Source organism: Chrysemys picta, chromosome 2 (assembly GCF_011386835.1).
Source record: "Chrysemys picta bellii isolate R12L10 chromosome 2, ASM1138683v2, whole genome shotgun sequence".
Taxonomy (NCBI): Eukaryota; Metazoa; Chordata; order Testudines; family Emydidae; genus Chrysemys; species Chrysemys picta.
In genome coordinates, this window is record NC_088792.1 from 49,339,845 (window position 1) to 49,367,503 (window position 27,659).

The following is a 27,659-nucleotide window of genomic DNA, read 5'->3' on the forward strand; positions in this document are numbered from 1 at the left end:
CCCACTTGCACGAGGGGATGTCCTAGTGTGTGTACATGACTAATATGAGCGACTCCCCAGGGTCCCCGAAGGGCTTCAGTAGCTGCGCCCCAGCGTGCCTGCCACAGGGCAGAGGATGTTACCGCCCCCCAATCCCAGGTGCGGTGCCTGCCTCGCTGCTGGGCAGGTGTCGAAGGCAGGAAGCGCCGCTTGGCCACCACCGAGCCCCGGGGAAGGGGTCGGGTTATAACGTCAGCCCAGGAAAACTGTCCCCAGCCGCCAGCAGCAGCCACACGCCTGCCCGCCCCGGGCCCCGCCCCTGGCTCATGCTCCGGAGCAGCTGCAGGGCCCCGCGGCCAGGGCGGAGGCGCGCTGGGGGAGACAACAGGCGGGGCGGGGCGGGGAAGGAAGGGACGGCCCGCTGCTGGCGGCTGAAGTGAAGCGGCGCTGGGCTGGGCGGGGGGCGTCCTCTCGCCGTTCGCGGGGGTGTCGGGCACCGCTCCGCGGCGCTACTGGCGCCGAAGGCAGCAGCGGAGGCTCCTTTCCCCTTCGCCGCCGCCGGAGACCCAGTGCTGCCCCGCTGCGCCCGCTCGCTCCATCGCACGCTGTTGTCATGGAGGAGCCAAGATGGCGGCCCTGGCCTACACCCTAGGCAAGCGGGAGATCAACCACTACTTCAGCGTGAGGAGCGCCAAGGCGCTGGCGCTGGGCGCCGTCCTGCTGCTCGCCGCCTGCCACGCCGCCTTCCGCCGCTACCGAGGTGAGGGGAGGACACGGCGCTGGGAGCCCCGCGGGGGAGGAGCCCCGGGACACTGGGGAGCCGGGCTAAGGTCCGCGGGGGGAGCCGGAACCCGCCGCAGCGCCGGGGGAGGCATCCTGTGGGTCGCTCTTCCCCCGCGCCTCCTGCCTTGCAGGGGCACCTGGGTGCTGTCCCCGGCGTAAGGCGCTGCGGCTCCCGGCACCAGCCGCGGGACGGACCCGAGCCCCCCTGCGCAGAACGGGCGCCCCAGGGTCCGGGCAGGGTGGCTGGGTGCCCCGCGGCTGATGCCCGCAAGCTGGTGTCACACCGCTTTGAGGCATGGGGACGAGGGGTGGCTCCTAAACTTCGCCATAGTTGAGCATCATCTTCCTCCCCCCGTTACTTGTTATCGGAGCCGAGCTGTTCGCACGGACTGTACCTACTAGGGCAGCGCACGACGGGGACACCTTTTGCCTGGGGAGGTAATTGAAATTGGCTGGTGTGTTTAGTCAGGTCCCCGCCCTGAGGACCTGGCAGTCTAGGACGCTCCAGTGCAAACAGTTAAGAGAGGGGGAGTGAAAATAGAAAGCCCTAGCTGAGCCGGCACTGGGAGGCGTGGGGGGGAGAGGAACGAGTTTTGGAGGACAGGGAATGAATCCGAACTCCCATGGATGCTATTTAAAATGGTGGATGGCACCAGCGTGCTATACACTAGCCCCTGGCTTTGTTCAGATTGGACTAGACAGTCAACAGAAATATGCCTTGGTCTCAAACACCTTGCAGACTTCTTCTCCTCCCTCCCCCCCCCCCCCCCCCCCCAAAACCTGCATAGGTTGCTAGGGTTGCAAGGGATTTACAATTATGTGTGGTGGTGTTCACCTCTAGGCCACATTTTTCCAGTATAGGCTCAGTCTGTTTCAGAGATGTCAAGGAATGTAATGAACACCCTGTGTGGGTAGAGGTGGGGTAGGGATAGGGTGTGGCGAGGGGGTCTGTGTACAAATCAAAACCAGCAAAATGTCTGCTGTTTTCCAAAAGGTTGATGAATAATCACAGTGTTGGGTTGGATCACAGAAACCCCCTTTGGGCTGCCAACTGATGTGCCAAGACTACTTCTGCCCCTGCTTTCCCTGTCCGCTTGGGACTCCAGCACCCTGTCTTGTTGAGCCAGACACACCAGTTTGCTCCAACACAGAGAGACCAAGGATCAGAACCACGTGCCCCAAAGCTGCAGACTTAACTGAAAGCCACTTAAGAAGTGTTCCTGTCTTTAACACTCAGATACTCAACTCCCAATGGGGTCCAAACCCCAAATAAATCTGTTTTCCCCTGTATAAAGCTTATACAGGGTAAACTCATAAATTGTTCGCCCTCTATAACACTGATAGAGAGAGATGCACAGTTGTTTGCCGCCCCCCACCCCCCCGGTATTAATACATACTCTGGGTTAATTAATAAGTAAAAAGTGATTTTTATTAAATACAGAAAGTAGGATTTAAGTGGTTTCAAGTAATAGCAGACAGAGCAAAGTGAATTACCAAGTAAAATAAAATAAAACCTGCAAGTCTATTCCTAATATAGTGATAAAAAACTGAATACAGATAAAATCTCACCCTCAGAGATGTTTCAAAAAGTTTCTTTCAGAGACTGGATGCCTTCCTTATCTGGGCACAATCCTTTCCCCTGGTACAGCCCTTGTTCCAGCTCAGGTGGTAGCTAGGGGATTTCTCATGATGGCCGCTCCCTTTGTTCTCTTCCACCCACTTATATAGCTTTTGCATAAGGCGGGAATCCTTTGTACCTCTCTGGGTTCCCACCCCTCCTTCTAAATGGAAAAACACCAGGTGAAAGATGGATTCCAGTTCAGGTGACATGATAACATGTCACTGTAAGACTTCATTACCCACTTGCCAGCACACAGGTATACAGGAAGACTTGCAAGTAAAACAGAGCCATCTACAGACAATTGTCCTGGTTAATGGGAGCCATCAAGATTCCAAACCACCATTAATGGCCCACACTTTGCATAACTACAATAGGACCTCAGTGTTATGTTTCATATTTCTAGTTTCAGATACAAGAGTGATACATTTATACAGATAGGATGACCACACTCAGTAGATTATAAGCTTTGTAATGATACCTTACAAGAGACCTTTTGCATGAAGCATATTCCAGTTACTTTATATTCACACTCATTAGCATATTTTTATAAAATCATATAGAGTGCAACATCACAATCACTCTTTGCTAATTTCTCAAGTTTTCAAGTGAAATTGAAACTGTATGAGGAAGAGAGAACCCTGTCACAGGAGTGGATATGAGTTTCTTAGATAACACCAAGCACTGCTGATCATATAAAACCTTAAAAGATTAAGAAGATTGCATGTGTCTTTTTTGAGAGAAATCAGAAGATTGTGCATTAATAATTTGCTACAGCCAGTAAAAATGTGTTTTATTCCTCTTCTATGCTTATTAAAAACAAACAAACTTTTAATTAATTATGTACTTAACAGAGCATCGGACTAGATCGGGGTGGGCAAACTTTTTGGCCTGAGGGCTGCAGTGGGTTTTATAAATTGTATGGAGGGCCGGTTAGGGGAGGGGGTCGTGGCCCGGCCCCCACCTCCTATATGCCGCCTCCCCCCCCCCCCCCCCCGACTCCTGCCCATCCAACCCCCCTGTTCCCTGATGGCCTCTCTGGGACCCCTGCCCCATCCACACACACCCCGCTCCCTGTCCCCTGACTGCCCCCAGATCCCAGCTGCCCCAGCCAACCTCTCCTCTCATTCCTGACGCCCTCCCCGGGACTCCTGCCCCATCCAACCCCCCTCCTTCCTGACTGCCCCCCGGAACCACTGCCCCCATTCAACCCCCTGTTTCCCCTGACTACCATCCACACCCCCGCCCCCTGACCACCACCCGGAACTCCCCTGCCCTCTATCCAACCCCCTCTGCTCCCTTACCGCGCTGCCTGGAGCACTAGTGGCTGGTGGTACTACAGCCGTGCTGCCCAGCTAGAGCCGGGCAACGCTGCCGCCACCACACAGCACAGAGCACCAGGTCAGGCTGGACTCTGCAGCTGCGCTGCCCCAGGAGCGCGCTGACCCGCAGCCCAGAGCATTGCACCAGCGGCAGAGTGAGCGAGCTGAGGATGCGGGGGAGGGGGAACAGCAGGAGAGGGGCCGGGGCTAGCCTCCTGGGCCAGGAACTCGGGGACCAGGCAGGACGATCCCGCAGGCCGGACGTGGCCTGCGGGCCGTAGTTTGCCCACCCCTGGATTAGATTGTTGGCTCAGACTTCTTGTATGTTGAGGCTTGCTTCCTAAATCAAGTAATGGGTCATTACCTGATCCTTTAGATAAGGGACAAAAACCTTTATGATTTGCTTAGTCAAATGTGCAGTGCTAAATGTGGAGACAATTAGTCAATAATATACTTTTTCTCTGTGATGGTAAAGACTAGTATTGTGGACTGTTAAAACAGTGAGCATTAGAGTGGGACAAGAAAGGCAATAGCCAGTCACTAGAAAAGCATATGAAAAAGTGGGCAATCCTAAAAATGGGTAAAGACATATGAAGATGGGGGAAATTATAATGTATAATGATCACTACTACTAAACAATATCATGTTCTCCAAATAGGGGGGAATGGAGGTTAGTATAATTTTAATGTTTTTTAACTAGTAATTGGATACTATGTAATTTTTTGGTGACTAACCTGTCCTTTCACCCTTGTCCCTTAGTCCAGTGGCTCTCAATCTTTCCAGACTACTGTACCCCTTTCAGGAATCTGATTTGTCTTGTGTACCCCAAGTTTCACCCCACTTAAACGCTACTTGCTTGCAAAATCAGACATACAAACGTATCACAGCATGCTATTACTGAAAAATCGCTTACTTTCTCAGTTTTACCATAGAATTATAAAATATATCAATTGGAATATAAATATTGTACTTACATTTAAGTGTATAGTATGTAGAGCAATATAAAAAGCCATTGTATGAAATTTTAGTTTTTACTGACTTTGCTAGTGCTTTTTATGCAACCTGTTCTAAAACTAGACAAATGTCTAGATGAGTTGATGTATCCCCTGGAAGACTTCTGTGTACCACCACGGATACGCATACCCATGATTAAGAACCACTGCCTTAGTCTGCAGAAATACGTGACTACTCACATGAGTAAAGCATGTGTGTAAATGTTCGCTTTAGCTTTTATTGCCTCAATGGTCTTTTTCTGCTTTTGACTGAGGAGATGTTGTACTTGCTAAATGTTTTTGATTAGATTTTGTTTTCTATTGAAACATGGTAAAATTGCTCTGATTGCATGTTTGGAAGAAAAGTTAGTAGGAGAATGATGGGAAATTGTCGGTCTTATTGGCTAATTTTGGCCCTAATCCTGCAACTGTACATGGGAGGAATCTAACAGATGTAAGGGCTTGTCTACATTGGCATTTTACAGCGCTGCAACTTTCTCGCTCAGGGGTGTGAAAAAACATACCCCTGAGCGCTGCAAGTTTCAACGCTGTAAAGTGCCAGTGTAGACAGTGCACTAGCGCTGGGAGCTGCGCTCATAGGGTTCCAGCGCTGGGAGCTACACCCCTTATGGAGCTCTCTCCTAGCACTATGCCACGACTACACAAGCCGCGGCAGCGCTTTAACGTGGCCAGTGAAGACGTGCCCTAAGTAATCTATTACATTCAGTGAGACTATCCACTAGTGTAAAAATGATCATGTAAGTGAAGGACTGTGGCCTGTACGTGGAGGCAAGGGAAGCTTTCCTACTTATAAAGAGACAAACTAAAATTTGATACAGCTTTCAAATTAACTGCTAATGATGAGAGATGTGGATTCAAAGAACTTAGTTATAAGCTTTGATAGAGAAACTGTCTTTATTCAAAATTGTATGAAAACTAGTCCTCCAGAGTATTCACTTGCCTAATTGTTTATAAAGTGTCACAAATCTTAGCATAAATATTGTGTATTTTGTCATCTTAGTAATATATATGTCAAAGCTATGGTGTTGAAATCCTATTGGGGACAGGTTTTTATTTATAATTTTGCATTTTTTCTTTATTAAATGGATCACCAAATATTCTGCAGTTAAGTACTATTTAAAGTTATTTTACATTTAACAAAATATTTATCACAGTTGTAATTTATATATCTGAAAATAAGGAAGATGCTTTGTCCATTCGGATTCAGAGATTGTTTATTATGAGATTGTGTTGGTTTTGTCATTGGATGAAGACTGTTATTCCATGAATTCAGTAGAAAGCTATATAGAAGGAATAACTAACAAAATGGAATTAAATTATGTTCTCTATCAATTACTACAGTATGTGTGTTTGACATTTCATGAATATTAAACTTAATTTATTGTTTTTGCTATTTCAAATAAAACATGAGGGGAACAAAGAATAATAACTTCCTACATTTTAGCTATACTGGGGCACTTTTTAGGGTTCTTCTCATTGTCACGTAAAAGGAATTGCTCTCAATAATGGTCAGAGATAGGGTAGTGTGGTTTTTTTTTTTTTTTTTTTTTTTTTTTTAAAGAAAGTATCATGGCCTGTTTGTTTTGTTAGTCAAGTGATTCATCCGTCTTCTGTTGTTCCTAGCGCTTCCTAATGCCTATATTGACTTTTCTTGGAGACACAATTTATGGTGGTCTGACTCCGCTTATTTTCTCTCCTCATTTTGATCCATGTTCTTTCCTTTTCTACCCTATTCATACCCTTTCCTTCACTAATATGTCACTTTTTGCTTCCTCGCTTATCACTCTCTCCCTGCCCCCGCCCCCCCACTCCAAACTCTCCCATCTCTCCAAAAGATCTTCTGTTGTTACATGTTAACAGAAGTTCTTATGTCTAATGATAGAAGATAGACCTCAGATGTTGGGAACACTTCTAGTGATCCCGTGGAACATGCTGTCTTGCTGACCTAAGGAGCTAAAACATCCAAACCCAGTTGCTAGTGTATGTTGAAGGTGTAATCCCATGGTCTGAAATTATCCCTGTGTTAAAAGGATTATTTTGTGTGTGCATGTATTCTTGGGATTCATGAGTATTTGAGATTCATCCTATTGGTGATGCATGGTATGTGTGTGAGAGCGGAGATTGTTACAGTTGCACGTCATAATAGTGGAGTCTCAGCTTTGTTATAGTTAAGGCTCAGGGCAGGTCTACACTTAAAAAGCTGCAGCTGCGCTGCTGTAGTGCTTTAGTGAAGACTCTACTATGCCAGTGAGAGAGCTTCGCTTGTTGGCATAGTTGATCCACCTCTGCCAGAGGCGACAGCTGTGTCAACAGGAGACGCTCTCCTGTCGACATAGCGCTGTTTACAGTGGGGATTATGTCAATATAACTAGGTCACTCGGGTGTGGATTTTTCACACCCCTGAGCAATGTAATGACACCAATGTAAGTTTGTATTGTAGACCAGGCCTTAGAATCGCCTACTGTTCAGTGCTCTATGGGTAGGTCTACTCTGCAGTCAGGAGGTGTGATCGTAGCATGTATAGGCATAGGCAAACTAGCCGTGATCTAGTTAGCTCACTAAAAATAGCAGTATAGTCTAGCCATTCAAGTCTAATTCCACCTGGGACCCTAGGTGTGTACTCACGGGGATAACCCATGCTGCTGCCTGTTCTGTTGTGGCTACACTGCTATTCTTAGCCCTGGTCTACACTACAAGTTTAGGTCGAATTTAGCAGCGTTAGATCGATTTAACACTGCACCCGTCCACACGACGAAGCCATTTTTATCGACTTAAAGGGCTCTTAAAATCAATTTCTGTACTCCTCCCCAACAAGGGGATTAGCGCGGAAATCGATCCTGCTGGTCGAATTTGGGGTAGTGTGGATGCAATTCGACAGGATTGGCCTCTGGGAGCTATCTCAGAGTGCTCCATTGTGACCGCTCTGGACAGCACTCTCACCTCAGATGTACTGGCCAGGTAGACAGGAAAAGCCCCGCGAACTTTTGAATTTAATTTCCTGTTTGGCAAGCGTAGAGAGCTGATCAACAGCGCAGGTGACCATGCAGAGCTCATCAGCACAGGGGACCATGGAGTCCCAGAATTGCAAAAGAGCTCCAGCATGGACCAAACGGGAGGTACTGCATCTGGTCGCTGTATGGGGAGACGAATCCGTGCTATCCAAACTCCGTTCCAAAAGACGAAATACCAGCATATTTGAAAAAATCTCCAAGGGCATGAAGGAAAGAGGTTATAACAGGGACCTGCAGCAGTGCCGCGTGAAACTTAAGGAGCTCAGGCAAGCCTACCAAAGAACCAGAGAGGCAAACAGCCGCTCCGGTCAGAGCCCCAGACATGCCGCTTCTATGATGAGCTGCGTGCCATTCTAGGGGGTGCCCCTACAACTACCCCACCCCTGTGCTTCCTTCCTCCCCTACCCCTCCCGGGCTACCTTGGCAGTTATCGTCCCATTTGTGTGACGAATTAATAAAAAATGCATGAATTTGAAACAACAATGACTTTAGTGCCTCTGCAAGCGGAGATCAAAGGGGAGGGGAAAGGCGGTTGGCTTACAGGGAAGTAGGGTGAACCAAGGGGGCGGGATTTCATCAAGGAGAAACAAACAGAACTTTCATACCATAGCCTGGCCAGTCATGAAACTGGTTTTCAAAGTTTCTCTGATGCGCAGTGCGCGCTGCTGTGCTCTTCTAACTGCCCTGGTGTCTGGCTGCACGTAATCAGTGGCCAGGCGATTTGCCTCAACCTCCCACCTGACATAAACGTCTTCCCCTTACTCTCACAGATATTGTGGAGCACACAGCAAGCAGTAATAACAATGCGAATATTGGTTTCTCTGAGGTCTAACTGAGTCAGTAAACTGCACCAGCGGGCTTTTAAACGTCCAAAAGCACATTCTACCACCATTCTGCACTTGCTCAGCCTATAGTTGAACTGCTCCTTACTACTGTCCAAGCTTCATGAGCCATGGGAGCAAGGGGTAGGCTGGGATAGGTGCAACCGCGCAGTGCTGCCGACTGGGAGAGCAGCCTGAGGTAGAAGCCTCCAGCTGGCATGATATTCCAGGCAGGACTGAATCTCCATTAGACGAAACTTAAAGAAGAGAATGACCTGGAGTTATTCCCATTTTTGTCCATGCGTCCCCGACCGACCTCACTGAGGCTGGCCAGGAGCACCCATGTCTGGCCAGGTGCCCCCGACCAACCTAACCAGGGTCGGTCAGGAGCACTCACGGCGGGGACGATGACAGCTAGCAATTGTATTGCACCATCTGCCGTCCTCAAGACAAGGGGATGCTGCTCTGTAGCACTGCCGTACCGCAGCTGCCAGGAGACATACCGTGACAGTGAGCTGAGTGGGTTCCATGCTTGCCGTGGTATGTCGTCTGCAGGGGTAACACAGGAAAAAAGGCGAGAAACGATTTTTTGCCGTTGCTTTCACGGAGGGGGGGTGGCCTGACGACACGCACCCAGAGCCACCCGTGACAATGTTTTTGCCCCATCAGGCATTGGGGGCTCAACTCAGAATTCCAGTGGGCGGCAGAGACTGCAGGAACTGTGGGATAGCTACCACCGTGCAATGCTCCGAAAGTTGACGCTAGCCTCGGTACTGTGTAAGCACACCGCTGACTTAATGCGCTTAGTGGGGACACACACAATCGACTGTATCAAACCGATTTCTAAAAAATCGACTTCTATTAAATCGACCTAATTTCGTAGTGTAGACATAGCCTTAGTGAGCTAGTCTGCTTATGCCTACGCATGCTGCAATCACACTTCCTGATTGCAGTGTAGACATGTCCCAAAATCCAGGTGCTGACTCAATTGCCTTAAAAATTGTTGTTCATTTTGGGGTTGTGAGGCAGGGGTAGTGGTCCAAATTTGGAGTCATTTGAGCAAGGGATTGCACAAATACTGTCCCTCCTTCTCTCTTTCTTCCCCTCCCCCCCATCACATGTTTACAAAATCGCTTGGTTCTTAAAACATTTACTTGTCAACACCTGGAGCTTAAACTATGGATCTTATCTTCCCTGAACTGATCTTACATGCTCAGGATTTATCTCAGCACTGTACAGCATCCACTGTCCTCCTTTCCCCCTCTCCCCTTCTGGGGGGGAGCAAAATTAAAGAAGTTATTGGAAAATTAAGTTTACTACTCCAGATTGGGTTGACCCTAACTAATGAACCAAAGAGAGTGAATTGTGTTTATGTAGGAAGTCTAGGCATCTGTTGAAGCTAGGGCTCTGTTGTCATAGTAACTGGGTAGCTCAAGGTGACATGCTCTGGTCATTGAACCTGAGCCATATGCATACATTCTGAGTTTCAGCCCTACCCTGAGCAGTTTTCAAAGAAATTTGTGTTATGCACATTAGCTGCTTTCTTCCTGCATTCTGCTGGGGCTGTTTTTGGAAGTTTTGACCCTAGACCAAAGCTTCTGGTTTTAGAGCCAACGTTTTTAAGTTGTGAAGGAAACGAGCATTAATTAAATAGAGGGAAGATGAAAGGCTAATAAGCACTTAGGATATGTAATTTTGGTCTTTGGCTGTTTCCTGAACAATAGGAGTGATTGTGAACAAAGAAAAGCTAGTTGGGTTATTTTTCAAGGGGTTAGGGATGTGCATCAGTTAACATGAATTGCTCATAACATTTTCAGATTTTTATATCGTGTGTGTGTGTGTGTGTGTGTGTGTGTGCGCGCACAAATCTAAGGAATATGGGGTATTGGAGCAGTGCAGGGAGTGGGGGTGGGGGGGGGAGTTGGTAGAGCTCTTGCCCGTTGCCATGCTTCATCCTTTAGGGTTTCACTGTGGCACAACTGCTGAGGGTCCAGCACAACCCTAAACTACTCTAACTGGCTTAAACCACCCACATCCATACCCTGCATTTCTGTCCCCACTTTAAAACATGCCCCACTGACTCTTAGTCCCTACACTGTTTCTGCATCCTCTGTCCAGTTCCTCAATCAGTAGGGCCTCCACTGATGCCTACCCCTCCATGGGGAGGAGGACTGGGGAGGGAGGACTGGGCTGTGCTGTGCTGTACCAGCAGAGAGATGAGGGATGAACAGATGATACAGGGACTCATTGAAAGGACTAACATCCATCCAGTGCCTTCTGTGACCAGTTTAATCATTGCCCAGGAGTGAGAGTCAGTGAATGGAAATAGCTGATCTGTGGAACATGGAAGTGCTGAGTTTTTTGATGTTTTGTTTAAAAAAAAAAACATGCATTATTAACTGCCCCAAACCTTTTTTTATGGAGAGTTAATGTGAATCTGACTCATGCTTTTCTGGACCCGTTCTGCCAGCCTACATCAGACGCTTGGTTACATTTTCAAACAAATGCCTCTGTTCTTTCTCCCATGCTATTCCTCACGCTTGGGAAGTACTCCCCATAAATATCTGCACAACTAATTCATTATTCTCCTTCCAAAACCTTTTCAGAACTCTCCTTTGCCACGATGCCTACAAAAAACACATGACATTGGTTAGGGTGCCAGTGTGCTGGGACCACCGTCTGTCATGTTAACCAAATATTGTCTCGTGTCCTTTTACTCATCTGCCTATATGTTGTCTCTTGTCTCATACTTAGTCCCTTACATAAAAAGCTTACATTCTATCTTTTTGTTCTGTATTTGTACAGTGCCTAGCAGAATGAGCTCCTGGTCCATGACTAGGGCTTCTAGGTGCTATGTTAATACAAATAATAAATACAAATAATAGAATGTTGAGTTCAGCTGTGTTCAAACCTCTGAAAACCAGGAAATACAGAGTTAAGATACATATACCACTAAACTAGGTGTAAATCAGGTGGATCAATAGTGAGTGATGAAAGACTATGACAGCAAGGATTTCTGGCTGGATTCCTCAATGTCACAAGCTCATGCATTTATCTGTGAATGCACTCTGCTGGGGGATGTTGAGTTTTACTGAATCAGTGGTGCAGGTGGTTTATCTGAACCACCTACATCTGATAAACTATAAGAACCTTAGGAGCAGCCACACCTTGAAAGAAGGCATGAGTTGAGCTTTTTACCTTGTGTTTAAATTTCTATTTAATAAAACCAAATGCTATAAAGTGTGTGCGTGTGTGGACTGTGTTTAGAGCAGGCTGGGAAAGATGCACACATTTAGTAATACAAAAGTAGAAAAACTTTAACAATTGTTTTTTTATGTATTCATGATGTATCTCCCATTAGTTTTCAGTGTCAACAAAGTTCAATTCTTTGTAGGAATATTTATGATAATTGCAATGTACAGTGCTCTGAAATCCACCCTAAACGCATTGCCAAACTCATCCATTTCATCCTCTGCCACAACAACTCCACATTTAATAACAAATGCTTTGTCCCAACTATGGGAACAACCATGGGTGTTAGGATGGCTCCCCAATGTGTCAATCTCTTCAGGGGCCACCTTGAGGAAGAATTTCTGGAAAAATGCACCACAGAATCAATGATATACTTGAGATACATAGACGATATTTTCATCTTTTGGACAGATGACCTAAGCTCCCTTACAGATTTCCACCACAAATTTTAAACAACTACAACCCCTTTCTCAGACTCTCTAGAATATACCCATAGCAGCATCAATTCCGTGGACAATCCATTTAAAAAATGGTGTGCCACTGCACCCCATATTCTTCATAGTGATGATATGGTTATAGCATAATTACGATGAAATTTTATGAAGATAAGTCATGTGAGGTGTCATTGGAAAAGTTATGATTAGTTTAATATGATTATCCTATCTATGCATGTATCATTTTTGTATCTGAATATATGAATATTGACTGTGTATATGTATTTCAAATGTAGTTACACCTGGGTAACACCCGCTAGACAGATGCTTTCAGTCTAGGTAAGTGGTTGTGAAGGGCCTATTCAGGGCAGTGAGCCATTAGGGAGAACAATAGGCCATAGGAGAAGCTTATCTACCACCTGGTGAGCCTTCCTGAGAACACTACAGACAGCCCGTGAGTGATGGCTACTATGACTCTACAAGGACATGTGACCAGGCCACATGATGCTGGACTCCATCTTGGGATGTCAATATTTTTTCACAGACTGGTCTGGGAACCAAGCTTTGGAACAAAGGGTTCCTGCCATATGCAAAAGCTATATAAGGCAGGGAGTGACATCATCTGTGGTTCTTCACTCCCCACATAAGAAGGCTCCTGGAAACACCTGAGATCTGAAGGAGAGCCCTTTGAAGCTCAAAAGCTTGTCCCTTCCACCAACAGAATAAATTGGTCCAATAAACAATGTTACCTCACCAACCTTTTCTTTTTCTCCCTCTTTCTTTCTTATTCTGAGACCAATGTTGCTACACTGCAAAAAAAGCATATTAGTGACATTTGTAGATTTCACATTTTGCAGGATATAATGTGATATTCATGACAGAGTATATAGCAAAATGTTTGGGACTGAGCTATTATGTGATATTTATGTGATTTTTCCCGTCTAAAGCAAGTAGACATGAATTCATTTTGTCACCTATTTAATATTGTGACTAGGTATGTGGGAGCTTATGATTTGAACTCATGGTACAAGGAAATAATTTTCCATTTGTAGCTGAATTCGCCCATATGAGCTTTTTCTTGATACCTTAAATTTTGTTTTTCCTTTCATAGGAATTCACTTATTTTGTCATGGCTGTACTAATGTGAGAGTGCATATACTGAGAATTTTATTAGTTAATCAATGTAATTTAATAAATGTTTTTGTTCAATCAAAAGGTTTCTCTGTCTTTTTGTATTCCTTTATTATTCTCATCTTAAATATGATTTTTACAATTTGTATGTCATATAACCTTTACATATTTTATAGATATATCAAGAATATGTTAATACTAAATTTAAAAAAAAAACTTTTTTTTTTGGCGTCCTCTTTTGGATCAGATGCACAATTGAGATTTAGGCTAATGATAACCAAAAATCTCATTGTAGTCTTCTCAAGACTAAGATGGCTAATCCTGATGTCCAGAACAAATTTCAGTTCAGATAACTACGGTACATTTTTCTACTGTATAATGTTGCTGTGAACCGCTAAGCAGCAGGTGCGTTTTACCTTATGGATGACTATAAACCAGTGATTCCTAAATAGTTTGTAAAGCACTTTGGGATCCTTCTGGATGAAGGTCTAGTGCCCATGAATATCATTTATTTTTTCTTTTTGGGGAGAAAGTTCAGAACTACTTGTAACTTTTTCAATATTGATTCACTGAAAAAATATCTTGGCAACAGCAGCAAAATCTTTCCCTTTTCTTCAGGCCCAGGTATTCATAACAATTTTAAAGAGGCCTTATTTATTGGTTTCATACCTAAGATGTTCATTTACTTGAGCTTGAAGAAAAAAATCACCATCTCTGTAGCTGACCCTTAGTTTGCAACTTTTAGAATGAAGGAGCTGACTGCATGCAGAATCAGAGGCTACAGAGAATTCCTATGCAAACCTCTTTCTGCTGAAACACTGAGATATAATTCCACCTGCTTTAATGTGGTACAGTAATTACATTTTAAGCAAGCAGATACAAACAGATTATCCTGCACATTTCTTTTTTAGACTTAGATTCTATATAAAATGCTTAAAGTATATGCTAAATCTTTACAGAAGAGCATTACATTAGGGTACTAGTACGTTAATCACTTCACCTTATGTTGTTATAATTGTAGGATGATAGGTGGTGCAGTAGATCGATGCTCTGTTCTTTTAACTCTGGAGGCCCAAGTATTATTCTAGTTCAGGTCACATCCTGCTCCTTAGTAGAAATTATGCAATCCTCACCATTTGGCTGTGGACAGAGGAATGTTTTCAGACAGAAGTTAGGTGCAATAAATGGCAAAATTACATGGAGAAGTTTGTGCGGGACCTCCTTACGGTATACTTGGCTCTAGTTAGTGCTAATGATTTCTTATCTTTTTGTGGTTCAAACTTCAATTATTTATTTTTTTAAAAATAAAGTAGTTGGTGGTTAAGATATTGCATGATACATTTTGTAGTTGGATTCTAATTCTAATGTAATTTTTTAAGGTGATGATACATGTGAATATCTTCTCTCCAGTGGGAGATTTCTTGGGGAAAAAGTATGGCAGCCCCACAGTTGTATGATGCATAAATATAAAAATAGGTAAGGATATCCCCTTACATTCTTTTATTTTTATTCTGTTCTCTACAGGGGAAGGTAGTAAGAAATCGGTTTACTGGACTGCAGTCTTTTCAGTCCCTATAGCCTTTTCTCTTTTGACAGTCTTCATGCTTGCATCTGATTGTTTTTAAATGGGTTACAGTGAAATACATAATTTATCAGAGATCAGAAAACGGCCCTTAGTATAAGTCCTTTGTGGCAGATATTCTTTTCATTATATGTCTAGAGTGCTAAGCATAATAGGATTGTGCTACTAAATATAAATAGATAAAGAGTGGTAGTAATAATTTATACTGCACATTTTGTTTATTATGAAGAATTTAAAGATCGTTCAAGATGTATCACATGTTTCAAATTGTGATGTAAAGGGAAAATACGATTCTTAGTTATAATATCCCAAATAGTTAATGTATATTCCTTTTTTAGAATTTTTTAATAAGAAAATCTACTATCATTTTTCTCTTCATTCACTTAATATAGAAACCATGACAGATACCTTTATCACTCTAAATTATTCTGTTACTTAATAAAGTTATACAACTTCTCAGTCTTTTTGATTTTTTTCAGCACAACCCAATGAGAAAGAGAGTCCTTTCATGCCTACAGTAATTTGTGTAATCAAATAATCAGGGTGGCTCCTTATTTCATACTTATCCCTTGTTTTATGTAATGCATTCAGTATTTTAAAAAAAAAAAACAATTTACCCTTCTTTAGAGTTAGATGTAATGTTTAGAATTTTCTGTATAACATTCAAGATTTCCTTTAAGGAATTGTCAATATCCTTCATTAAATTGATTCCTTAAATAATGTAATATGTTAATTTTGTAATGCTGTTTCTTTTTGCAGTGAAGCAAAAAACTGCCTCCTAGACAAACATATTGCATTTATAGGAGATTCCAGAATTCGCCAGTTGTTTTATTCTTTTGTAAAACTCGTAAATCCTCAAGTCAAGGAAGAAGGAAACAAGGTAAGACTGTCTTTTTTCCCACCAATTTGTCACTTAACTGTTAAAACTTTACTTAATTTCCAGCTTGAAAACACCAGAAACAGGGTTTTTTCTAAGGACTTTGATGTCTGGAATGAGCATTTGTTGGGAAATAATACTACTTGCTATCCTAAAATTCAGGAAAGGGAACCATGTAGCATAGTTCTGCAGAGAAACAAATCAAGCACTTGATAGGGAGATTGGGCCCAAGCAATTGTCAGAATGTTTGGCATCCTGAGAAGTGAAGTGGGAAGTTTGCAGAGGGAGGGTTCAGCAAATGATAGTTTTCTTTCCTAGGCTGTTCAACTAAGGTGGCTTGTCCAATGGCAACTAAGTGAGATTTGTTTTTCTGATGAGAAAATATGGCTGTCACAGTGTGTGATGACTTGGAAATCTGTACAATTTATAAATTCTCTGTGAGATTATGAACTCTCTATGTATCTTTACCAAGCTGCAAACTCTGTTTTGATTGTGGGGACAAGGTGCCTTCTCAGTGATCTCTTTACCTCCATATTGGACTGAAATGCCAAGGCATAGTGATGCAGGATTGACAATAGACAGTTGTTAAATTGGTATGGTCCTCTATTCAAGTACAAACATCCTAGACAGTAAGATAATGTCTACCCCAAGAATTGGCTAGATGGGGAGGGGTCACTTGGTAACAGAGTCATCTAGTATTGGGCTCTGATCACCTGAGGAGGTTGATCAGGAGGTCACCTGACAGGGATTGGAAGGTTACAAAAGCTGCTCTGTTGGGAGTTCTTTGGTAATTTTTCACCAGTTTAAGATGCGGGAGACCGCTGCAAGAACTGGATGAGGTTGAGGCAGGTTCCTCCTGTCCATCTACCTATCTGAACATAGATGGTCCTCCAAGGAAAGAGTGAGCTACAGTGAGGGGCATTGTGTTCAGGATGTGTGTTGTTTTCTATATGATCTATACCAGGGGTCGGCAACATTTGGCACGCGGCTCGCCAGGGTAAGCACTCTGGTGGGCCGGGCCAATTTATTTACCTGCTGACACGCCAGGGTTCGGCCGATCGCGGCCCCCACTGGCCACGGTTCGCCATCCCGGGCCAATGGGAGCGGCAGGAAACCGCGGCCAGCACATCCCTCACCCGCGCCGCTTCTCGCCGCCCCCATTGGCCCGGGACTGCGAACCGCGGCGAGTGGGGGCCACAATCGGCCGAACCTGCCGCGTCAGCAGGTAAATAAACTGGCCCAGCCCACTAGAGTGCTTACCCTTGCGAGCCGCATGCCAAACGTTGCCGACCCCTGATCTATATCCTCTATGTATTTGTCATTTTTAAGTAAAGAGCAATAACATGGTAGTATCTGTGTTATATGTTACACCTACCATGTGGCCCTTTGAAGAGGGGAAACTAGAATGCTTACACCTTTGGAGTTCTGGGAAAGGGTGTGTTTAAGCTTGGGGGGCGGGGGGAGCTCAAGAGTCAGCAGTGAGACCAGAGGGGCTAGGAAGCTGGGCCACATGGTTGCAGCCTAGACAGAAGATCTGTGCTCCAGAGATGTCCCTAGGGACCCAAAGACAGGGACAGTGGGCTTTGTTCAGACTTCAGAGCCTTAAAACACCCGGGAACTACTAGCAGGGTCTCCTCATAGCAAGCTGATGACCTGCCAGTAGAGGGAGCCAATCTGATCTATGCCAGTGTTTTGTTCTGTTCTTTTAGCCAGTATTAATTCAAGTCTTGTTGTAAGTCACTTCTTGAAAGATTAATTGCTGATTTAATCTGCACTGAAATCCTAGATGCATTGACTGATATACAAGTCTGATTGGGGCTGAAATTAAAAATAGCTTTCTGCCTTGCCTTTCTTGTAAATTCCAATGAAAAACAGTTGTGTGTTCATTTTCTAAAGATAAGTGTGAAGCACTGCTTGCTAAGTGGAGCCAGAGATAGACTATATCATTATAGTCTATCAGACAGCCAAATCATTAACTTCGTCTGCTGTTCAGGGTTTGTATTCAGCTTCAGGTCAGACTTGTTGTCAAGACTGATTCCCCATTCTGGCACTTCGAGTGCAAAAGATGGGGGCTATTAAGGACTCTAAAAATTAATACACCTCTACCCTGATATAACGCTACCCAATATAACATGAATTCGGATATAACGCGGTAAAGCAGCGCTCCGGGGGGGCAGGGCTGCACGCTCCGGCAGATCAAAGCAAGTTCGATATAACGCAGTTTCACCTATAACGCGGTAAGATTTTTTTGGCTCCCAAGGACAGCGTTATATCGGGGTAGAGGTGTACTTACCACTCCAGGCTTGTATTAAACTTCCAAGGTTACGGCTTTTCTCTGACCTTGGAGTGGTAGATGCTGCCACCACCCAAGTGTAGAATCCCTTTGAGAACCCGGAAAGGCACACTTGGGAATTCCTTCCTGTGGGGTACCCTCAAGCCCTTTCACCCCCCCACCCTTCTGGGGAAGAGCTGAGAGAGGGGGAAAAGGAAATCAATTGTTGCCACCAGCTAATTAAACAACATGTTCACAAACCTCTTAAGACACAAAAATCCAGTTCTGTTTTTAAAAAAGGTAAACTTTATTAATAAAAAAAAAAGAAAGAAAATACATCTGGGAATTTAGGCTTTTGCTAGATTAAAAAAAAACAAAAACCTACAAGGATTAAGCATCAAGAATAGCTTTCTTGAGGTCCAGCTTAAAGATTACAAGCAAAAGAAAAACACTTGTGGACTCCTCTGTGCTAACCCTAAACCATAAATAAATAAAAAGAGAAAAACCTAATTGCGTCTTCCCAGACATTTCCTGATCTAGTTACATACCTGGGGTTCAAATGAGTAGTTTCTAGGTATGATACTAAGGATTTTTCATACCTGGCCCCAAGCTTCTTACAGCATAACTGCAGCCCTGTCTGCCTCTCCCCGGAGAGCAACCACAGACTGACAAAGGGGAGTCGTTTTTCGATTTTAGAAAGTTCTAGCCTTCCCATTGGCTCTTTTGGCCAGGTGTCCACTCACTTCCTTTTACCTATGCATAGCAGTTAGACTTTTTAACCCCTTACAGGTTGAGCAATTAGAGAACAGCTACTAAGAGGGATTTTATAGCTGCTGGCTAGCTGGGTGTCCATAAAAGAGAGCTCTCCCATCCCCTTCATTTATCACACTTGTCAATTATTTAATACAATCAGGGTATTTAAATGCATGATAGCAGTCTGTCTGGCAGGCAGCATGTAATTAAATTTCACTTGTCAAAGCCAGATGTTTGGCTGATTGGATAATCGGAGTTTTCCTAGCTGGGGGTTGGTGTTGGATTACTTGCCAGAGGTGGGGAGTAGTTTGGCAATTATGAGAGTTTGGTGGGGAGGAGTAGTTAGGTTGGTTCTGAGCTGGAAGACCTTTGTGTCAAATGCTTATGAAACTGATGGGGTGACAGTGCATTTAATAGACGTTGGAAGATATCTGAAGTTTCAGGATGGCTGAGTAGGGGGAATCACTGGCTTATGGAGAAAGAATGGGTATATTTGTCTACAGTACCTCAGCTCAGTTTGTGGAGGGAAATTGTACTTGTCCTTTTTGTTTCAGGGATTGAAACTGAAATAATACAACTCAGTTTAATGTTAAAGGAATATTTGTGTCTACTGTAATTAAGGATGCCTAACTTATTCCATTCTAATCTCCTGTTTTCAGTCAGTAAGTTATGAATTACATATTCCAGGCTTGATTTCTGCCTGTGGTGATTTTATTTTTTTCTGGAAACTTTGAGCAAAATTGGTTCAGCTGTTAGAGTACAGGGGGAGCAGGAAAATAGGCATACTAGTGGTATAGACCAGGGAAGTGTGAGAGGAAAATGTTTTGTTTGTATTTCAGTCCTTTGAGAGGAATATTAAGGAAAATAGTGATGTCTAGAAAGGAAAGATTTCAGACTTTTTGAATCATTTGGTAATAGAAAGCTATGGTGTTCCCAGGAGTTACTAGGGGGACATAGCACCATATGCCTGAGCTACATTTCAAAGTTTTGCCAGCATAGCTATATCAGTTAGGAGCATGAAAAAATCAGTTACACCAGCAACAAAAAACAACTTTTGCTAGTATATCTTATTTCCTCCAGGAAGTGGTATAAGCTGTACAGACAAAAGAACTATTTTCTGGTATAAACTGTCTCCTCTAGGAGCTGTACTAACAAACACTTTTTAGTGTAGATGAGGCCTTAGATGGGAGATGAGTAGAGCCCTGTGTGGATACAAAACTTGTATCCCGATCCACAAAAATGGTCCAAGGATATCTGCAGATTTGCAGGGCTCTAGAGATAAGAGGGATCAGTATTTGAACATACGCTACCTTCCAGTAGAACAAGTTTAACTTGTTTTTTATTTTGGCAGCATGGAAACATTCTTTTTGAAGACAAATCTGCATCAATTAAAGTGGTAAGTTTTTTGTAGTAATAAGCTCCAAGCTATAATAATCAATGTATACTTTTGTATGCTCCCCCTATACTTCTGGTGAAAACAATTAAGGACCTCTTTTCAGAGATACTGATCAGTCACAAATTAAACAGAAATCAATCAGCATTGCAGGTGCTCAGCACCATTTATGATCGGATTTTTTTCCCCCCCCCTGAAGATTTGTATCTTAAAGTTTAGTGAAATCTGAATAAGGTCCTTTGAGGAGTGTGTTTTTCCCCAATCATTTCCATTATCTTACAGGAGCTTTGGACTCAATAGTAGTGACATACAATATTAGTCCTCTCATCAGATCTCATAATTGGTCCTTCCAATGGAAGGAGCTTGTGATACTTGGAGCAAGGAATGTGGTAAATGCAGATGAGCTTTCTGTGCCGCCCCAACCAATTCTCTGCCCCGGGTCCACTTTGATTGCAGTAACAGAGTGAGCCAGATGCATCACCAGTGTAGAAGGTTTTTAAAAACACACATACACACAAAAAAACTTGGGAGTTGTGGGTAGGTTTTGAGGAGAACTCTGTTCTCCTTCCCCATCCCCAGTGGTCTGGGAGTGAGGTCTTCCTCTACAAAGATCTCAGTAGCATTACTTTCTTCCCACTCCTTTCCATATAATTCATCGAGAGAGTGCATGTTGAATGAATTACTTAGGTCTTTGGAGGGAGCTATGATTTAAAAAGGAGGGTCAGTGTTGTGTTCAGGAGAGGAGAACTTTGTGCTAGGCCAGTCTTTCTGCCTTCATTGTAACGTTTTCTTACAGTTCTTTGTATTTTCCCTTTGATCTGACACTGTCTCCACTGTACTTTTTTAGGAGACTGTAGTACCTCTTGATTGTGGAAGCAGAAACTACTTATGCTGTCAAGTAGCAGCTTGGGCCTTAAATGGAGAGGGAATAACATTAGCTGAAGTACAAATAAAGTTTTACATAAATCTTTTGGAATTAATTGAGAGATTTTATTTTTATTGAGGAGAATGATTTTAATAAAGTGCAAGTCATTAGCCCTTTTTGTTTCCCTCTGCTCTATTTTTAGAAGCCAGTAATGTGAAATGCTAGTGCCAAATGTTAGGATTCAACGTAGTTTGAAATCTGGAATATTAAGCTTTCAGAAAATCGGTTTTCTAGTTCAGAGATTTGCAAGATAGCTGTTGCTAAAAGTTGTGGAGAATGAAGCTAAAAGTTAACTAGAATACACTGATGTGATCTTTCGTAAACCTTAAAACATTTGTTTCTGTCCTTTTATATTATTGGAAAACTGAGACTCTTCACTTCCAACTGGTTTTAAAGGTTTACATTCTATGTGAAATCTTGGCTCCATTGAAGTAAATGACAAAACTCCCATTTATTTTACCCTTTGTTCCTGGCTGATTAAGATATCAGATCTTTCATCTATGATTGGTCCATGAATCTAGTAAAGAAATGAAGCAAAATTTTGACCAGTGTAATTTTCCATGTATGAAATGTGCAGTTGATATACACATGCATTTTCTGAATGATGAGCTATTCTTAAATTTACTCACAGGTATTAATACATTCGTTTTACAGGATTTCCTGTGGTATCCAGAAGTTAATGGCTCTATGAAGCAACGTATCAAATCTTGGACTGAGGTGTGTTCTAAAAATATACTGACGTTAGAAAATACCAACAGATTGAGGGACCTAGTCTCCTATTGTTCCATATGCTTAACTCATATTGTGTACAAGTTCTGGATGTAGATAAAGGAGAATAATCATTTAAAACATTGAGATCAAGTTATACACTAAGACCTCTGAAAAGATATAGTGTTACATCTGTTATATCAACAGGATGTAGTCACACAGAACAAGCTAACACAAACTGCAGAAATTCACAATGTGGACTCAGAAGTTTAGAGCTCAAATGAAAGTCTCCAAAGAATCCCACAGCTCTGTAATATCTGGTGAACTCTTGCAAACTTGGAGGGGTGCACTGGATCTTATAATTATGCACTAGTTATACTTACTGTTTAATATAATTCTTGTTTTTATGCTATCCAGCATGTCAGGTGTTCTTTAAAATTGCTGGTTAACAAATTACTATACTTAACAGGTATAACAACTTGAACATGTATCTCTCTTGATAATTAGTCAAGTTGTTCACAAATTGACTTTTACTAAAGACTAGTTGCCATTTCTGGGTTTCTTCCTTTGATGATTCTATAATGGCTCATTATGCCAGTCTCCACTGCCCACTTGTTAAATTTTCAAACAAACATCTCTGTGCTTTTTCCCCTGCTGCCCTTCAGGTTTGGGAGGAACTCCCTGTAAACATCTGTGAAGCTACCTCTCTATCCTCCTCCAAAACCTTTAAAATTGTCCTTTTCCATGATGGGTACAAAACGCTTGACAGCAGTTAGGCTGCTGGTGTGCAGAGACCACGACCCATCATGCTGACTAATATTGTCTCATTGTTTTTCTTGCAACCCCCTCTGCCTCTACCTGTATCTTGTGTTAAATTTAGATTGTAAACGCTTTGGGGGCAGGGATTGGCTTTGTTCTGTGTTAGTACAGCACCTAGCATAGTGGGATCCTGTCCATGTATAGGACTCTTAGGCACAACAATATTACAAATAATAATAATAATATGATTATCACTTAATTATTTAGACAAATTTCTCTTTTTTTATGGACAAATCTCTTCAGTCATTGGCCACTTCATAACAATAAACATGTCTAGAATATTTATTTCAGCTGCTATAATGCATGTTTGTGTTATTTAGCAATGCATAGCATCTTATGAGTAGATGCCTGGATACCTTTTAAAGAGCAAACTTAAATATTGCCTAATTCAATAAATGATTTTGAACATATGGAAACATAATGATACTTTGCACTTACATAGAACCTTACATCTGAGGATCTCACTGCTTTACAAATTCTTTAGCCTCACAAGACAGCTGAGATGTGATAAAATCAAGGCACAGATGTTAAATAACTTGTGCAATAAATTGAATTGTAGCTTTTAGTGATTTGTGAAAATATTTAGAAGACTAATCTCTCTTTTACTTTGTGTTTTAGGGTTCTATTGCAAAACCTCATGTAATTGTAGCAGGAGCTGCTACGGTAAGCTTTTCATGCAGTAGGCATTCTGGTGTGAATTTACAGGAGAATACGTATGCTTCTAGAAAAGTGACAAGAGGAAGTAGTTACTTTTAATTTCAAAAGGGAAAACATACACTGATTGTCAATCTTCTATTCCAATTGTCTTGTTCTTGTTATAACCAATACTTTTTAAAATATCAGAGTAATATTTGTATATGGATGTGTGATGTACAGTAATATTTGCTCACCATTTCATTGTTAAAGATTGTGTTTTGGCTTGATGCGTGGATGAAATGTAGAATAAATCCTATGAGAAGATAGCCAAGGTACTTCATAAATGTTTTAAATATTTGTATTAATAATTTGGCCAACTGAATATCAACTTTTTAATGAATATTATTTTCAAAAAAATATTTACCTTGATAATGGTCCTGTCTGCAAGGTTTTCCTTCCAGGAATCCATTCTTCTTACTTAATTTAAACTCTTCTGTGCTCTGTTGACTGTTGAATACCCCCTTCTGCTGCTGCCAGGAGCCACCTAAGTATCTGTGCTTCCTGAGACTGTGAGTTTTGACATCCTGATTCAGGAATCAGAACCTCAGGGCAAGTCTACACTAGAGTGCTACGTCATCACAGCAGCACCGATGCAGCTGCGCCATTGTAGTGCATCTGGTGAAGACACACTATGCCGATGGGAGAGTGTCTGGCACCGACATAGTGTGGGTGTGTACAGTGCTTAGGTCACTGTAACTTATCACTTAGGGGGTGGCTTTTTCACACCCCTGAGCAACTTAAGTTACATCATTTTACTTGGTAGTGTAGACTAATCCTCATTCTCTCCCCACTTGCAGTAGGAAGAGGAGTAGGGCCCTTCCCACAATGCCAGGTATCAGCACCACTTCAGGAAATGGACTAGTCTTCCTACTATCTCCCCCTTTAATGACATCATCCCAGTTAGCAAAAATACCCCAATTTAATATAAAGGCTATACTTAGTTGCAGTTCACCATGTTTTAATGATTACCAACTAAGAAGAATCAGCCTTTCTTTAGGAAAATAACTGAAAAGTACAAATGCAAAACATGATTTAAATCATCAATTTCAATCAAGGTTTCCTGTTTGCGGATTTAAATCATGATTAAATTTGTCAATTCAAATAGTTTGGTTTAAATCGGTCCACCCTGGCTCAAATTCAGGAGTAGCACGCTGGAAACAAAATCTTTTGAGTGCTGCTATTTGATCTGTGAATTTGGAGATGATACCTGTCTAGGAGTCCTGCTAATCTATAAACCTCTGGACACCAAAAGTTTCCAAGAAGAGGTGATATATACATGTAGTCCGATGTAGTCAAGAAGTTCACAAGAGCAATATGTCAGCTGTCTGGAGTGGCTCACAAACGTGAATACCAGTATCAGGGCCAACTGTTACAAACCAGGGCACAAACTCCAAACTGATTGTGATTCTATGATTAAATTTCACCAACTAAGTAAGTATCCAGCATGAACTCCTCAAAAACTATAACAGCCTTAATGTGGAGTCACAGACAGTCCCCTTGTTATTCCAGTCTATTTTACCACCCCAGGCAAGCTTTCCTTTGTGACAGATGGTGCCTTACACCAAAAATCAAAATGATATTCAGGCTATTCCCAGGTCCAAATGACCGGTCACTTTCCTTAAGTCAGTTGCCTCTCAGAGCTTAAACCAGAAACAATGCTTGTAGCCAATGCTATAATAAACTAACTGAAGTTTTATTAACTATTTATTAATAAATGATTTATTAATTATTATTAACTAAGGAAAATAAATGAGTTATTTACAAAATTAAAGCAGGTAAACATACACACACAAATGAGCTATAATCTGGTTTCAGAAGATGATAGAAGCTGTTGTAATATGCAAGCTCTATATGTCCTTAGGACCTTACTTATGCTTAGAAATCTTTGCCCTTCAGAGTTCAAGCAGCATAGGGATAACAATTTCTTCCTGACAGGAATTTTTATTCCCTTCTCCCCAAAACTCAAGCTGATGGGATGAGTGTTTGTGCACTGTTTCCTCTTCATGGGTGTGGGGGGAGCAATCATCAAAGTCTTTTGTCCCCTGATGTTGCCCAATAGCTTGTCTGATGTCTATGGGCCTTGTTTCATTGGGCAGGAGATGACACTTCTTGTGGTAAACTAGTATTTCACACTTGTTAATGCATCTCTCCTGACTGTGGGGCTTTATAGTTTCAGAGCAAACACCTAAATATTACCTTATAACATGGGACACAGATATTATGTGTGAGATTAATGCATGCAACAACTTCCAAGAATTTCATACAGTCTAAACACATTTTTATAAATCTAATACCTGTTTTAATAATACTAACGCACAGATGAGCCAGACTGGTTTCCAGCTATGCATTTGTCAATGTTCCGTGAGGCCTGTGGGTCTTGACATGAGCTAGTCTGGTCTGCCAGCATCACACCATCTTGGGAGACTTCAGCATTCACACAGATGATAGCCTAAAACTCCTATCTGAACTCTGTGCTTTTTGTTTCTCAAAAGTTTTCTTAGAAGTCTCTCTCTCACACACAGACACCAATACCCCAGACAAAATAGTAAGGTCTGGTCTACACTTAAAATTTAGATTGACATAACTATGTTGCTCAGGGGTGTGAAAAAAATCACACCCCTGAGAACCATGGCTGTGCTGACCTAACCCGTGGTGTAGAAGAACCAGGGAAGAAAGCTTCCATTGACCTAATTACTGCTGCTTGGGGAGATGGATTACCTACAGTGATGGAAAAACCCCTCCCATCATTTTAGGAAACAGTTATGCTGCGGTACTGAAACCGCATAGCTACAGTGCTGTAGGTGAGCCTTTATAGCACCTGTATTGTAGACATGGCCTAAGGCTGGACACTAACATAAGAAACTCAAGAATAGCCCCCCAGTCCTGATTGCACCATGTCCTACCCCACATAGAAATGAAAACTCCCTGATATAAGATGAAAAAATCACCACCATAGTCTATCCTGAAATCAAATTCCAAAATGTATTTACAGAAAACTCTACCCAGTCAAGAACTAGAAGAACCAGTGAAGCACAACCATTGTTCCCTGACTGCTGCTTATAGATAGTCCAGTACCAAAATGCCCCCTTCTAGCTAACTGCAATCAAGGGCATCACCTTTGACTTCAAACTTTGCCTTTGTGGATATGAAAGAGAAAAATGAGTCATCAATACATAGATGACACTCAGCTCTCTGTGTCCTTTATCTCATACTAAACAACACCATCTTCAAGTTGGTCAAAGTTGAACATGTACAAGACTGAAGTAATACTCATAGGTTTCTGAAGCACTTTCCTATTTCTGCTGCCTACGCCACCCCTCCCTCCCCCCCCCCCCCCCCCGCCACTACCAAGCATGTCTGCCCTCAGATTAAGTTGTTCTGCAGCCTTTGGGTCCATGGGATTCCTCAGCACTATTTGATGCTGAAGTACTGATGGTAGCAGAAATTCCCATTTCTGTCTTTGACTGGCCAGAATACTGTGCCCCTTCTTGGGCTTAGCAAAAGTATCTGTTTTGATATTCAGGGTTCTCTATCGGATTGGGCATAGCTTCTGAATAAATTTGTTTCTCCCTCCAAGATTGACCTCTCACAATAGCTACTTTCCACTGAAATAATGAAATAATAAAGAAAGACCTTTCATAGGAAATGGACCTAGATCATGTAATTCACTCCCACAAAACATTACAGTGGCTACAGGCCTCACCACGTTCAGGCTAATACAAAACTCATCTTTTCGGCTCTGCGTTTCCTCTGTAATGTCAACACAGACACACACAGAACAATAATTTAAATAATTTCCTAAACTGTTTCTATTACAGGCTGGGAAGGAAGACAGAAAGATTGTTGTTGTAATTTATTTAAATATTTGGGAGGCACTTGGATACATAAATGTTCCCCTTCACCGTAGTACTTAAATAGATACCACCACAAATCTTCATAGCTATTTCTGGTATAGTACTGTTTTTCAGGTACTTCCTTTTTCAGATACTGTCCATTAAATGAATGAATACACTAAAGAACTTAAAACCCCCTAGGCTTTGCTCATACAAACCTCTGCTTCAAGTCAATGACAGTTTTGCTTGAATAAAGTCCACAGGATTTGACCCTAAATCTTGTCTCTATGTGTTACTGCTACCTTAATACTGTTCCATCAAGTCAGTGAGTTTCTAATCAAATTTGTATCAGAACAATTTTTGAGTAGACAAATGCCACCCCTATGTTAAACAGTTGCAACGTATATCTTGGTACTCTGAATGATAATAGTTCATTC

General features: G+C 42.4%; 1 protein-coding gene across 6 annotated transcripts in view; it reads left to right on the forward strand.

Moving 5' to 3' along the window:
- The first annotated feature begins 337 nt into the window (after positions 1 to 337).
- Positions 338 to 27,659, forward strand: part of CASD1 (CAS1 domain containing 1) — a 55,130-nt gene continuing 27,808 nt past the window's right edge. For 3 of the 6 annotated variants that reach the window (XM_065583114.1, XM_042857092.2, XM_042857099.2), the window contains exons 1-6: positions 380 to 739; positions 14,744 to 14,840; positions 15,706 to 15,826; positions 20,200 to 20,244; positions 21,821 to 21,883; positions 23,312 to 23,356. In XM_065583114.1, the coding sequence (XP_065439186.1) occupies positions 607 to 739; positions 14,744 to 14,840; positions 15,706 to 15,826; positions 20,200 to 20,244; positions 21,821 to 21,883; positions 23,312 to 23,356 (504 nt within the window). In that variant the 5' untranslated portion in view covers positions 380 to 606. Of the gene's footprint in view, positions 740 to 14,743; positions 14,841 to 15,705; positions 15,827 to 20,199; positions 20,245 to 21,820; positions 21,884 to 23,311; positions 23,357 to 27,659 lie in introns of all 6 variants that reach the window. The other 3 variants (XM_005299832.3, XM_008163448.3, XM_042857085.2) reach the window with 2 other exon arrangements.